The 15,669-nt window shown below is 40.4% G+C and overlaps 2 protein-coding genes across 2 annotated transcripts in view; one reads left to right on the plus strand and one right to left on the minus strand.

Annotated features, from left to right (window-relative positions):
- The first annotated feature begins 9,829 nt into the window (after positions 1-9,829).
- LOC126955537 (uncharacterized protein encoded by LINC01587-like) lies at positions 9,830-11,081 on the plus strand. The gene is given in 3 exon segments (XM_050792243.1): positions 9,830-10,148; positions 10,150-10,244; positions 10,963-11,081. Coding segments are annotated over 3 exon segments (351 nt in total). The 5' UTR covers positions 9,830-10,011.
- Positions 10,196-15,669, minus strand: part of EVC2 (EvC ciliary complex subunit 2) — a 184,737-nt gene continuing 179,263 nt past the window's right edge. The window contains exon 28 of the transcript XR_007725944.1: positions 10,196-10,348. The gene's annotated coding sequence lies outside the window, so the exon portion shown is untranslated. The remainder of the gene's footprint in view (positions 10,349-15,669) is intronic.

A 15,669-nucleotide genomic window follows, 5' to 3' on the forward strand; every position in this document is an offset into this window, starting at 1 on the left:
GGTTTTGATTGAGTTTCTTAGTGCTGAGTTCTACTTTGATTGCACTGTGGTCTGAGAGACAGTTTGTTATAATTTTGGTTCTTGTACATTTGCTGAGGAGTGCTTTACTTCCAACTATGTGGTCAATTTTGGAATAAGTGCAATGTGGTGCTGAGAAGAATGTATATTCTGTTGATTTGGGGTGGAGAGTTCTGTAGATGTCTATTAGGTCCCCTTGGTGCAGAGTTGAGTTCAATTCCTGGATATCCTTGTTAATTTTCTGTTTCGTTGATCTGTCTAATGTTGACAGTGGGGTGTTAAAGTCTCCCATTATTATTGTGTAGGAGTCTAAGTCTCTAAAGACTTGCTTTATGAATCTGGGTGCTCCTGTATTGGGTGCATATATATTTAGCATAGTTAGCTCTTCTTGTTGAATTGATCCCTTTACCATTATGTAATGGTCTTCTTTGTCTCTTTTGATCTTTGTTGGTTTAAAGTCTGTTTTATCAGAGACTAGGATCGCAACCCTTGCCTTTTTTTGTTTTCCATTTGCTTGGTAGAGCTTCCTCCATCCCTTTATTTTGAGCCTATGTGTGTCTCTGCATGTGAGATGCGTCTCCTGAATATAGCAAACTGATGGGCCTTGACTCTTTATCCAATTTGCCAGTCTGTGTCTTCTAATTGGACCATTTAGCCCATTTACATTTAAGGTTAATATTGTTATATGTGAACTTGATCTTGTCATTATGATGTTAGCTGGTTATTTTGCTCATTAGTTGATGCAGTTTCTTCCTAGCATCGGTGGTCTTTACATTTTGGCATGTTTTTGCAATGGCTGGTACCAGTTGTGTTCCTTTCCATGTTTAGTGCCTCCTTCAGGAGCTCTTGTAGGGCAGGCCTGGTGGTGACAAAATCTCTAAGCATTTGCTTGTCTGCAAAGGATTTTATGTCTCCTTCACTTATGAAACTTAGTTTGGTTGGATATGAAATTCTGGGTTGAAAATTCTTTTCTTTAAGAATGCTGAACATTGGCCCCCACTCTCTTCTGGCTTGTAGAGTTTCTGCCGAGAGATCTGCTGTTGGTCTGATGGGCTGCCCTTTGGGGTAACCCGACTTTTCTCTCTGGCTGCCCTTAACATTTTTTCCTTCATTTCAACTTTGGTGAATCTGACAATTATGTGTCTTGGATTTGTTCTTCTCAAGGAGTATCTTTCTGGCATTCTCTGTATTTCCTGAATTTGAATGTTGGCCTGCTTTGCTAGGTTGGGGAAGTTCTCCTGGATGATATCCTGCAGAGTGTCTTCCAACTTGGTTCCATTCTCCCCGTCACTTTTAGGTACACCAATCAGAGTAGATTTGGTCTTTTCACATAATCCCGTATTTCCTGGAGGCTTTGTTCATTTCTTTTTACTCTTTTTTCTCTAAACTTCTCTTCTCACTTCATTTCATTCATTTGATCTTCAATCACTGATACTATTTCTTCCAGTTGATCGAGACAGTTACTGAAGCTTGTGCATTTGTCACGTAGTTCTCGTGTCATGGTTTTCATCTCTATCAGGTCATTTATGGACTTCTCTGCATTGGTTATTCTAGTTATCCATTCATCAAATCTTTTTTCAAGGTTTTTAGTTTCTTTGCGCTGGGTTCGTAGTTCCTCCTTTAGCTCTGAGAAGTTTGATCGACTGAAGCCTTCTTCTCTCAACTTGTCAAAGTCATTCTCCGTCCAGCTTTGTTCCATTGCTGGAGAGGAGCTGCATTCCTTTGGATGGGGAGAGATGCTCTGATTTTTTGAATTTTCAGCTTTTCTGCACTGCTTTTTCCCCATCTTTGTGGTTTTATCTACCTTTGGTCTTTGATGATGGTGACATACAGATGGGGTTTTGGTGTGGATGTCCTTTCTGTTTGTTAGTTTTCCTTCTAACAGTCAGGACCCTCAGCTGCAGGTCTGTTGGAGTTTGCTTGAGGTCCACTCCAGACCCTGTTTGCCTGGGTATCAGCAGCAGAGGCTGCAGAAGAGAGAATATTGCTGAAGAGCAAGTGATGCTGTCTGATTGCTCCTCTGGAAGCTTTGTCTCAGAGGTGTACCTGGCTGTAGGAGGTGTAAGGTGTCAGTCTGCCCCCAGTGGGGGATGTCTCCCAGTTAAGCTACTCGGGGGTCAGGGACCCATTTGAGCAGGCAGTCTGTCCTTTCTCAGATCTCAACCTCCATGCTGGGAGAGTCACTACTCTCTTCAAAGGTGTCAGACAGGGACATTTACATCTGCAGAGATTTCTGCTGCTTTTTGTTTAGCTATGCCCTGTCCCCAGAGGTGGAGTCTATAGAGGCAGGCAGGCCTCCTTGAGCTGCAGTGGGCTCCACCCAGTTCAAGCTTCCCAGCGGCTTTGTTTACCTACTTAAGCCTCAGAAATGGCAGGCGCCCCTCCCCCAGTCTCGCTGTCACCTTGCAGTTAGATCTCAGACTGCTGTGCTAGCAATGAGGGAGGCTCTGTGGGCGGGGGACCTTCTGAGCCAGGTGCAGGATATAATCTCCTGGTGTGCCATTTGCTAAGACCCTTGGTAAAGCTCAGCATTAGGGTGGGAGTGACCCGATTTTCCAGGTGTTGTGTGTCACAGTTTCCCCTGGCTGGGAAAAGGAATTCCCTTCCCCCTTGTGCTTCCTGGGTGAGGCAATGCCTCGCCCTGCTTCGGCTCTCGCTTGTTGGGCTGCACCCACTGTCCTGCACCGACTGTCTGAAATGCCCCAGTGAGAAGAACCCAGTACCTCAGTTGGAAATGCAGAAATCACCCGCCTTCTGTGTTGCTCACGCTGGGAGTTGGAGGCTGGAGCTATTCCTATTCAGCCATCTTAGTGCCCAATTGAGTGGGCCATTTTCTGGTGATTATATCTTGTTAATGGTGTTATACTGACTTTATAAAGTTAATGGGGCAGATCTAGATTTTGAATGGCTGGAGCTTATCTAACTTGGAGACTGTCTTTAAAGAACATGAGTACATACTGCAAATTCAAAATTAGGTCCAGAACATTGAAAAGAGTTTGAGACCTAACAAAATTAGGTACAGAACATGGGAAGGAGCCTGAGAGATTAAAGGTCCTGAAGCTTAAACTACTTTCTATTTACTTCTATTTACAGTCAGTCTACCTCTAGTTTCAATAAGAAACCAAATCAAGAAAACTAAAGAAATGTAGGAGGGAAGGGGATGTAGATTATAGAGCAAGTAGAGTAGATCTCTTCTTTTTCAATGTAATGAGTAAGTAGATAATAACCAAAAGTATGTAATATAATTATCAAAGCACATAGATATGAACATATAAAACTGAATGATAAAGATGATAATCAGAAAAAGTAAAAGCAGAAAAAGTTAAACAGTATTTCTACTGCAGGACTCACCTGGAGGTGGTGTAGTGGCAATGGGGAGATTTTATTTTTCACTTCATCCCATTCAGAACTGCTGTGGGAAAAACTCGCCTCCATCCTCTTAAGGGCCTGGCTGAGTTCCAGAATTAAACTGAGAAGATAGAGTAACACAAGTTTTGTATCGCCTGGGAAACTTCATAAAGGAACAGAGACCCAAAGAAGCAGTTACAGTCAGTTACAAGATTGAACAAAGAATAGCAAACTGTGAACATGTGATAAAGCAAAGCGTCCTGGGCTAGGGTGGTTAATTGGGTAAAGTAGCCAGGATGGCAAGGGTTAGTTTAACAAAGCTTGTTTGTACAGAATTCCTTCAGCCTCATCTATCCTGTCCTTGATGATAAGAATGTTGCCTCTTCTCTAGTGTAGGGAGGACATTTTTCACATGGGAATCTCATCTTCTGCTTTTAAGTCTTGGAGTCCAGAGGGCAGTGGTTGAGATGTCTAGATGTTGGGTTCAAAGAATCTCCAACTGGAGTGGGACAGGCAGTGACAATCTGGCAGGTTACCCTGGTTTGCCATTTGCATGTTGAAAAGGTTGTTCATATATGAGCTGTTACAGTGACTTCGCTGAAGTCTGTATTAAAGTGTCCAGTTTCAGCTTACAGGAATTCCAGAAAAGGACATTTTTAATTTTTGATGATTCCAAGTCAGAAGAGTGGGAGAAAATTGGAAATATTAGTTTGGATACTAATAGCCAGATGCTGGAGGAAACTAAAAGAATTTACAATCTAGTCACTATTATATAGGTAAATAAAAACCTCAAAAACAATGAGTAGGTCTAATGTATCCATCTAACAATGGATACAGTATAGTTTTCTCCTGAAATATAATTTTTTTCTCTTTAAAACTGAGACAGCCAGGTGGGAGGGGGGTCCCTGGCAAAATTCCAACTGGCCTGTGCACTGGGAACGTGCACTGGGGTGGAGCCAGAGAAGTTCACACAGTTTGCAGCCCAGAGGAGCCTGGCCCCTCCTCTTCCTGTGTGGGGACCTGGGATTCAAGGTGCGAGGTGGGAAGCACACTAGAGGAAGTCCGGCCTTACAGAGAGTCCCTGTTCCCCCCTTTATTTCCTTTTCACCCAATAAATCCCTGCACTGTGCACCCTTCAATTTGTCTGCAAGCTTATATTTTCGCGGTCACGTGGTGAGAACCCCTGCCTTTAGCTGAACTAAGGGAAAGGCCTGCAACATGGTCACCGCATTTTTACCAAAGGTAATCAACATAAAACTGATTTGTTAGTCAAATAATGTAGTCTCATTAAACTTGGCCTGATTATTTACATAAGTGCAGCAAAGAATAGTGATGGATTATTTAGACTTTTTTAAAAGTCTACTTTGCTGGAATCTCAGATTGTACCTTTAAAAGCCTCTAAAGGCCAGGAAACCAAGCCAAGGACTTAGCATTAGACTTCATCTGGGATACCTATAGATTTAGTGAATTCCTCTCTTCTTGAAGTTCCCAAAATATCCTGAGGGTTTGGGGCCTGTCAGAAAGTGACATTCCTTACTCAGCTATAAAGCCAAGAGCCTTTTTTTTTTTTCTATAAAGAGGAATATGTTTGAATATATTTTGCTACATCAAAATAATAGCAAAAAATATAATATTGTGCAAAAGAAGTAGGAACACTTATTTTCATTGGCTTGGAAAGCTGTATATTATTGTATTAGCTTTTTATTCTTGTGTAACAAATTACCACAAATTTAGAAACATAAAATAACACCTAATCATCAGCCCATGTCTCTGTAGCTCAGACATCTGGCATGGCCTTTTTAAGCCAGGTACCAGGCCAGCTTTTCCAAGAAAGCTTTATAAGCATTGGCTCCATAAAGTCAACCTTAGTTCCTTAACGTTATCTAGTCATATCTGGAAATGTGATATTCCAGTCAAAGCCTTAATAATATAACCAGTGTTTCCAATTATATCCTGTTGTAAAGAGAACAGATTCTTATTGAACTCATGTAGGCAGCCATATTGCCATGAAAATAAGAATACTCACTGACAGTTTCTAAATTTGGGGGGGGATCTGGTAGGAAAAAAAGATAAATATCTCCTTTATGTTTACTAACGTATGCCTTACTAACTTAATACATCGCTAAGAGAAAAAAAACAGAAAACTTTTGTTAAATCTGTAAAGCATAATGTTAAAGAATAATCAGTGTTTCAGACAAAAGGCATAAAAATTATCTTTATCAGTTTGTTTAGTCCCATGTCATTAACTCTTATTCTGCTTGATTTTGTGATAGTACTTTCAAGAACTCATCGGTTTCTTCATTGGAGTTCTGGAAATTCTTACCCAGTCTGGCTATAGGGTCTGAAAGTTACTAGAAAACCTGTGTTTTAGAGTACTTGCAGAGGCTTTTTCTATGACTCTGTTTGAAAAAGGAGCAACTTTAGACAGTAGCTGTTTGTAAATTCCTTCAGGAAGAATCAGAATAAACAACAGCTGTCTGCGAAAAACGACAGCTCAAAATGGCCATGGTTAAGGATCTGATAAGAGTTCACTAAAATAATGATTAAATTGACAAGGAATTTGGTTATATCTATGACATACAACATTTTAACATGCTAACTAGAATCATTACTGATAATGTATTAGAACGTATAACATTTTTAGAAATTTTATATAATTTTTAGAACACTTATATTAATGATATACATTCATATAAATATAACATGAAGGTTAAATATCGTTTTTGACTATGTTTTCTGTATACTTTAATATATCAAATAAGCTTAATTGGTTTAATATCTCTCTTTTTATAAGGAGAGAAAACAAATCTTTTGTAATCCTCCAGATACCCATCTGGAAAATTCTAAAGTTAGCTTAAGGTCAAACAGATTTAATTTGGGAAGTTTTCGAAAATATCAAAAAGTTAAAATTATTAATTAAAACACGATCATAGATCATGAAATAACACCAAAGTGACAAAAGATTTCAAAGGCAAATACAGAAAGTTACATCATCATTAAAAAAAAAAAAAACTTTAGCTTTGTTAATATTGAGAACACTTAGTTTACTTAAGTAATCAAAGACAATAAAGACAATATGAAGGAGAGGAAATTATTTTAATTAAACATGAAATCTTTGTTTTCTAGGCAAATTACTTCAAGCATAAAGAAAAACACTTTGGCCAGGCGCGGTGGCTCACACCTGTAATCCTAGCAGTTTGGGAGGCCAAGGCAGGTAGATCATGTGAGGTTAGGAGTTCGAGACCACCCTGGCCCAACATGGTGAAACCCCGTCTCTACTAAAAATACAAAAATTAACTGGGCAGGGTGGTGCATGCCTATAATCCCAGCTACTCAAGAGGCTGAGGCAGGAGAATTGTTTGAACCCAGGAAGTGGAGGTTGCAGTGAGCAGAGATCACACCACTGCACTCCAGCCTGGGTGACAGAGTAAGACTATGTCTCAAAAACAAACAAACAAAAAAAAAAAAAAAAAAAGAAAAGAAAAAGAAAAAGGAAAACATTTCAATAAATCTCTTATCAAGAGCAGATCAGTGCTCAAAAAAAATTTTGTCCTTATAATTGAGAAGACAAAATTCTAGTTTTGCATCAGTTTGCTTATGATATTAAGGGTCATTTTTAAAACATTTATAATAAATTCATTCAGTTTAGTCAGTTTGACTAGATCCTCTCTTTAGCTCTCTCTGTCTCTCTAACATTTTATATCCATCCAGTTTTTATCCTTTATTCATTGATTCATCCTGAAGCAACCTTTTGAACCTCGAAACCGACAAAATTATTCTTTTCCTCAACGATAGCAAAAAAACACAACTTTATTCCTTATAACATCTCACCTTCATTGTAGCTTTTCATATTGAGGTATTTCCTTCATGATTTCTAGCAGTTTTTGTATTAGAATTCTTAACTCTTAGTGACTTTAATTTCTAGTAAAAACTAGAAAGCCAGGAAATAAGCAATTATAAACTTCTATGGATTTGTGAATATATTATTTCATTACTCCTGAAATATATATGCTTTATTGTTGAACAATTTTTCGGTGTGGCACAGGACATATTTATTAACAGATCCAAATATCTTTTGTTATTCTGTAAAAGGAAGCCAAAAGAATAGAAGGTTAAACTTATATTCAGCAATTAATGTTTCAGTATTACATCTTATTTGGAAATGATTATGATATTCAACAAATGTCAGTCATTTAATTTAACCAAGTATACTTTTAAGGTTTTAGCTTGCAAAAAATATTTTGGAAACTAGTTTTAAGTACACATATTTTATTTTATTTTATTTTATTATTATTTAGAACTATTTATTGTCCTTTGTTCTTTTTTTTTTTTTTAATACGTTAAGTTCTAGGGTACATGTGCATAACGTGCAGGTTTGTTACATATGTATACTTGTGCCACGTTGGTGTGCTGCACCCATCAACTCGTCAGCACCCATCAACTTGTCATTTACATCAGGTATAACTCCCAATGCAATCTCTCCCCCCTCCCCCCTCCCCCCTCCCCGTGATAGGCCCCGGTGTGTGATGTTCCCCTTCCTGAGTCCAAGTGATCTCATTGTTCAGTTCCCACCTATGAGTGAGAACATGCGGTGTTAGGTTTTCTGTTCTTGCGATAGTTTGCTGAGAATGATGGTTTCCAGCTGCATCCATGTCCCTACAAAGGACACAAACTCATCCTTTTTTATGGCTGCATAGTATTCCATGGTGTATATGTGCCACATTTTCTTAATCTAGTCTGTCAAGTACACATATTTTATAAAACGTAACCATTGTTGAAAGGGTCATTTATAAACTTTTGCCCTGTTTACATTTATTAAGTCTACTTGGTTTTAACAATTATGTCTGAATTGTTAATTAAGACTTCATGAGACATTAAACAAAGCTAGTCATTGTCTTATTTTCTTATAGACAAATCAGCCAAGTCACAAAAAAAAAAAAAAAAAAAAAAAAAAAAACAGAAACAAAGACAAAGGTACAACATATGGCTCTTTTCAATTTTTTAAATTGTCATGTTTTTCATACATCAAGCAACTTATTATTTATTATTTTGTTCTTAGGTTGAATTTATAATTTTACACTCTGAAACATACACAAGCTTTTAGATTAGTAAGTCCAGGTAGAAGAAGTTGTGTGTGCGCATTGTATTTAATGTTGACAATGCAGCAAACGTGCCTGGTTTAATTAAATCAACAAACTTTAAGTAGGTTTTTATTTACCAAAGATTATCTAAAACCACATGAACTTGAAAAACACTTAGGTTAGTTTCTCTTTTTCTGAGATAATAATTTATATAAGTTTTTTTTTTTCTTTTAAGCCAAATCTTCACATTTATACCAACAGGACAGTTGTTTAGGATGAGGGTTCTCTTAAAAAAATACTTTTTTTTTTTTTTTTTTTTTTTTTTTGAGACTGAGTCTGGCTCTGTCGCCCAGGCTGGAGTGCAGTGGCCGGATCTCAGCTCACTGCAAGCTCCGCCTCCCGGGTTTACGCCATTCTCCTGCCTCAGCCTCCGGAGTAGCTGGGACCACAGGCGCCCGCCACCTCGCCCGGCTAGTTTTTTATGTATTTTTTAGTAGAGACGGGGTTTCACCGTGTTAGCCAGGATGGTCTCGATCTCCTGACCTTGTGATCCGCCCGTCTCAGCCTCCCAAAGTGCTGGGATTACAGGCTTGAGCCACCGTGCCCGGCTAAAAAAATACTTTTAGATACAAAAGTCCAAATCTTCAAAGGTATACTTACTTCAATTTTCACTCAAAACTGATCATCCTTTTATGGTTTAATCATGGACAAAAGAGGCATCCATAAAGAGGGTACAAAAATCCCACCCCCCCAGATTCAAAGTTTCCTCCAAGGATACCTAAGAAAGTAAAGACCCTCATTGTTAACAGGGCAACAAAGGCTGAGACGATTATGACAAACTCTCCTGAGAGCTGGCGCAGTCATACAAAGAGACACTTTGTGTTTCAGAATCCTGGAGAGCTGGCTAACTGCTGAGCAGAAGCCCAACAGCTCGGGCCCCAGGCTGATAGAAACCAAAGAGCACGTTTCCACTGATGACAAAGCCACGCTCTTATGACTTCAAAGAAGATGCAGGAGAGTCTGATGCAGGACAGGTGAACCTCAAAATTGGGGATCAACCTGAGAGGGTTCTTGACTTCACCCAGGAAAGAATTCAAGGGTGAGCCAGTGGTGAGAGAAAGCAACGTTTATTGAACCAGGCTGCTACTGGCAGAGCAGGGCTAACCCATAAGCAGCGTGCCCAGAGTCAGCAATGTATAAGCTGTTGGCAGGTGTATTTAAACCCACTTTTAATTATATGCTAATTAAGAGGCAGATTATTCAGAACATTCTGGAAAAGGGGCAGAGAGCTTCCAGAACCATATACAGTAACTTGTGGGCCATTGCTATGGCCTGTTGCCATGGCATGTGTAAACTGTCATGGCACCCATGGGAATGTCTTTATGCTAATGAGTAGTGAGGGCAACTAGAGGTCACTTTCATGGCCATCTGCTTATTTTGGCTGGCTTCTTCACTGCCTTCTGTTTCAACCATATCCTTTCAACCAGATCAGCAGGGTCATGACCAGAAAACAAGCCCTGCCAGCCTCCTACCTCAAATCTAATTAATTATAATTTTTCTCCTTATGACAACCCACACAAAAAAGACAGAGATAAGAAAAACAAGGACTTCCTGGGAGGCTGTGGATCAATTACCAATGGACACCCAGAAGCAAATTCACAAGACTCACAATTCAAAGAACCAATTTTTAACAAATTTTTTCCCTGTCAGTTGAATTTGGGCAGGAAGGAACATGCAAAAATTTTTACCTTCTTCTTTCAACTGGACGCTACAGACAGAAATCCAGGAGAGCTGACCTTGATAAGAATTGCTACTTTCTTCTATCGTTTATTAGGCCCCTCAGGATCCCATTTGCAGGCTCCACAGTGAATCGGAAGGTGCTCAGCCTTTTAGGACAGAAACTGTTGGGACAGAAGAATATTCCTTCACCCTTTTAGGGTCCCAGGTGGGTCCAAGAATTAAATTGACATAACATAGATTAACAGGAGCAAAGCACAATACAAGTTTTACATAGCATAGGAGCCTCATAAAGAAATAAAGACCCAAAGAAGCTGTCAGAGTCAGTTAATTCTATACCAGATTTGACAAAGAATTATGAACTGTAAACATGTGATCAGGCAAAAGGTCTTGGGCTAGGGTGGTTAACTGGATAGAGAAGTAGCCAGCATGACAAGAGTTAGTTGAACAAGGCTTGTTTGTACAGAATTCATTCCACTTCAACTTTCTTGTCCCTGATGATAAGAACCTTGCTTTTTCTCTAGTGCAGGGATGACATCTTTCACACGGGAATTTCATCTTCTGCTTTTAAGAAAATGAAGTTCAGACTGATCTCCTTGCACCTGCTGTTTTTCAAGTGCCTTTAACTGAATAGTCAACCTACCAAAATAGCATATTTTAGCCCCTTCGGGAATGTTAATTTTGTTTATTTTCATGCATTGCTTTTATAATTATAAAAGCTCATTTTATAATTATATAAAAGGAGACCTGGGAACACCAGCCTTCTTCCCTCCACATATAGGAACTGCAGACGCTGCAGATAAAACAGAGCCAGAATGCTTTGCTGCCAGCTGGAACTTTGACCCAAACCCCAGTGCGACAGTCTCCAGTGCTCACTCAACTGGAATGCATCAATGAAGGTCACTTTCTGTCCACATCATGGAGTCTGCATGAAAAGAATCAATGTAATCCTATTTTTTTTTTTTTTTACTGCGCTCTCTCAATTCTTAAAGAAAAACATAGCAGACTCTGAGGGTGCCCAGCTCAGACCCCCTCTGAAGCCTTTTACTAGCCCTGTGCATCCAGCCCAGCTCCTGCATGCCCTGATGCTAAGAAAAACAAGGACTTCCTGGGAGGCTGTGGATCAATTACCAATGGACATCCAGAAGCAAATTCATAAGACTCACAATTCAAAGAACCAATTTTTAACAATTTTTTTCCCTGTCAGTGAGCACTGGGGCCTTCCCTGGAGAACTGGAACAACTTGGCAACTCACTCTCAGCCCTTCCCATCCCCCCTAACCCACAGCCAGTGACCACCAGTGTGGGAATACAAAAGCCCAGCACCTGTGCCTTGGAGAGGACAAACCCTGAGATATCATCTCTGCTTCAGCACACCACTTAAGACCAAGATGAGGCTGGGGTGTCACCCAAGATGATACACTTGTTGAGTCTCTTCTCCTCCCCTATTCGTCCTCCACCCTCCACTGCCTCACTGGTATATCTTGGGAGCACTTCCTCGACAAATCCTTTGCATTGAATCCTTGGCTCAGGCTCTGCTTCTGGGAGAATATGACCTACTGGGGACAACAGTAATGGTGAATACAGTGGGAAACCAAACAAAGCAGACTTTGACTTCATGAAGCTAATGGGGAAGAATAACTACCATTTCATTGATTGGATGCTTGGCACAGAAGGAGGGGTGAGTACCTATATTCATAGATGAATTCTGTCAGCCAAGGTGGGGGAGTTGCTTCAGCCATCCTCTTTGGTGCTCATTCTAAGTATGCTGTTTCCAGCATACCAGCTTCTCAAAGGCACTGTGCTGCCTTCAGACACAAGGCTTCCGGAAAGTGTGTCCACATTTAATGGGAGGTGGAGAGCCAACCTTAGCCTTTGTGCCAAGTCTCCTGAGAACACACATGCAGAGCCTGCTCCCAGTTGGACAAAGGTCCAATTCCCTTTGTCTTCCCCTTAGAAGGCAGTCTCCTGAGACTCTGCCTTGAAGAAGTAGGATTGTATCTGATGCATTTATGTTTGTGGGGTTTTATGTGTTTTCTTTTTATCTTCCCTAGGAAAAAAGAACTGAGCATCGGCAGAAAGCTGAGGATGACAAGCGTAGGGGATGAAAGGCTGCCTTTCCCCCCCACTTCTGAGCTTTTCTGACAGCTCCCAGCTGGGAGAGACCAACACGATGAAAAGACAAAGAATACTGGAGAAGAGAGGGGGTGGGCAGAGCCACAACCTCATCCTCCCAGTGGTTCCTCTTGAGTCTGATTTGACAAGATGCCTTCCCACCCAGGTGACCCCATGGGAACGTGCCAGTACCTCACCCCACGACCTCACTGAGTCCTCATGACAAATCCAGGGTGCAGTTTTTTTCCCCATTTGGAAATTACAAATTGAAATGCAGGAAAGTTAAAGAGCTTGCCTGAGGTTGCTTAGATAACAAAAGAATATGGATTAGAACCCAGACCTACCCAGCTCAACAACTGAGTCCTTTTTTACTGGATTACACCTATCTCATGGGCATAATTTTATCTAGTCTCTCTCTATTCCACTGTTTAAGATAAATCCTGTGAGGGTTAAATGAGATCATGCATGTTCAGTACTTAGCCTGGAGGTTGGTGTGAGATAAGCACTCTATAAATACTACCTAGCTTTGTTATTGCTATTGATGGTGTTGCTGCTGTTTTTGTTATTGTTACTGCTGCTGCTGCTACTGCTGTTGCTATTTTTGCTGCTGTTGCTGCGGATTATGTTGCTGCTGTTTTTGCTGTTGCTGATGACAATGTTTTCACTACTGTTCTTATTATTGTTAATACCACTGTTGTTGCCATTTTGTGGCAGCTGTTGCTGCTGATGTGCTGCTACTGTTGCTGTGATGATGCTGTTGACATTGTCACTGTGGATGTTGCAGTGATGCTGTTGACAGTGTTACTGTGGATGTTGTGGTGATGCTATTGACACTGTTACTGTGGATGTTGTGATGATACTGTTGATACTGTTACTGTGGGTGTTGTGATGATGGTGTTGATGATGTTTCTCTGGATACTGTTATGTTGCTGTTGATGTTGTTACTATGGAAGTAGTGATGATGCTCTAGACACTGTTTCTGTAGATGTTGTGATGATGCTGTTGGCATTGTTACTGTGGGTGTTGTGATGATGCTGTTGACACCACGACTGTGGATGTTGTGATGATGCTGTTGATGCTTTACTGTGGATGTTGTGATGGTGCTGTTGACACTGTTACTGTGGATGTTGTGATGATGTTAATGTTGTTACTATGGGTATTGTGATGATGCTGTTGACACTATTACTGTGGGTGTTGTGATGATGCTGTTGATGTTGTTTCTCTGGATTTGCTGTTGATGTTACTATGGAAGTAGTGATGATGCTCTAGACACTGTTTCTGTAGACGTTGTGATGATGCTGTTGGCATTGTTACTGTGGGTGTTGTAATGATGTTGTTGATGCTGTACTATGGATGTTGTAATGGTGCTGTTGCCACTGTTACTGTGGATGTTGTGATGATGCTGTTGATGCTTTACTGTGGATGTTGTAACGGTGCTGTTGAGGCTGTTACTGTGGATGTTGTGATGATGTTGTTAACACTGTTACTATGGATGTTGTGATCATGCTGTTAACACTATTACTGTGGATGCTGTGATGGTGGTGTTGACACTGTTACTGTGGATGTTGTGATAATGCTAATGTTGTTACTATGGGTGTTGTGATGATGCTGTTGACACTTACTGTGGGCGTTGTGATGACGCTGTTGATATTGTTTCTCTGGATACTGTTATGTTGCTATTGATGTTGTTACTGTGCAAGTAGTGATGATGCTCTGGTGATGCTCTAGTGATGATGTTTCTGTAGATGTTGTGATGCTGTTGGCATTGTTACTGTGGGTGTTGTTATGATGCCATTGACATTACTATGGGTGTTGTGATGATGCTGTCGACACTGCTACTGTGGATGTTGTGATGATGCTGTTGGCATTTTACTGTTAATGTTCTTGCTGATGTGGTTGACAGTACTATTGTTGCTATTTTTATTCTTGTTGCTGAGATGTTATTCTATTATTATTGTTGCTGCTGTTGGTACTACTGCTGTGCTGCTATTGTTGATGTGATAATGTTGTTGATGTTATTAATGTTGATGTTGTTGTTGATGATGTTGTTAATATACCCATCCAGAATCACTGCTTTTGTTACACACTTCCAAACCAAATTTAATTTAGGCATAACTTACTAGTCATACAAGGATATATGTATAGCTTACCCCTCATGTTTCCACAGAGGCCAAGAATTTCCATTCCACTCTCCGGGAGAGATTCTGAGAGCCATCTGTAGCCTCTCTTTGCCTCCTCGCTGAATGGGGCATGCTCCTCTCAGCCATTCCTTTCAGAAACCTATGCTGGTCAGTGGTACATATGACTGGCAGAATGAGTCTACCTCATTCAGGGGGGAAAGTAGGAGGAAACCCATGTGGCTACCCACCTCAGGTACATGGGTCAATGCAGCCTTTTAGCGTGATATTTTCATCGCCATCTGTCTCGCTCCTGTGTCTTAATTGGTTCAAAATTAGGAGGTGAAGAAAGAGGTGCTATAGTTACCTCCAAGACACCAACAAAGTCTTCATGATATAATTCAATTCATTTCTTACCTCCCCAAAGAATCCTTTCCTTATTTCTATAACCCACAGTGGTCTCACCCACCTATGAAGTTTTATAGCAGTTTGTTATTTACTCACATGCCAATAAATATTGGGAAATATGTGAACCTGGCTAGACTGTGACCTCCTTCAGACTAAGAACATATCTTAAACATCCTCTCACTTAATGTGGTTCTAGACACATAGTAGGAGCTCAATAAATGCTTGTAAGGTGAAATACATTGGGAGCTTAATACTCAGGAATGTTCCCATGTGGCTGAGTTTTTATGTCATCTTTTGTTTTTGAATTAAAAAATATCAACTGGAAATTTGTGTTCCAGAACTTATATATGATGCATGAATGAATGCCCTTGATGGTACAGAAATGGGAAGAACTGATTCAGTTCCTTACGTTGTTTTGTTTTGTTTTTTGCGTTTTTTTTTTTTTCTTTTTTTTTTTTTTTTTTTTTTTGAGGCAGAGTCTCGCTATTGTCACCCAGGCTGAAGTGCAGTGGCGTGATCTTGGCTCACTGCAAACTCCACCTCTTGGTTCAAGCAATTCTCCTGCCTCAGCCTCCTGAGTAGCTGGGATTACAGGTGCCCACCACCACGTCTGGCTAACTTTTTTACTTTTAGTAGAGATGGGGTTTTGCCATGTTGACCAGGCTGGTCTCGAACTCCCGACCTCAGGTGATCAGCCCGCCTCGGCCTCCCAAAGTGTTGGGATTACAGGTGTGAGCCACCATGCCTGGCCAGTTCTTTAGTTTCTAAGGTCCATCAGTTGGTATTAACTTCTTGTCATTACATGCAATTCAATAAAAGCATAAGTCCTTACCTGTAGGGGCACTG

Source organism: Macaca thibetana, chromosome 5, assembly GCF_024542745.1.
Source record: "Macaca thibetana thibetana isolate TM-01 chromosome 5, ASM2454274v1, whole genome shotgun sequence".
NCBI classification, from domain to species: domain Eukaryota; kingdom Metazoa; phylum Chordata; class Mammalia; order Primates; family Cercopithecidae; genus Macaca; species Macaca thibetana.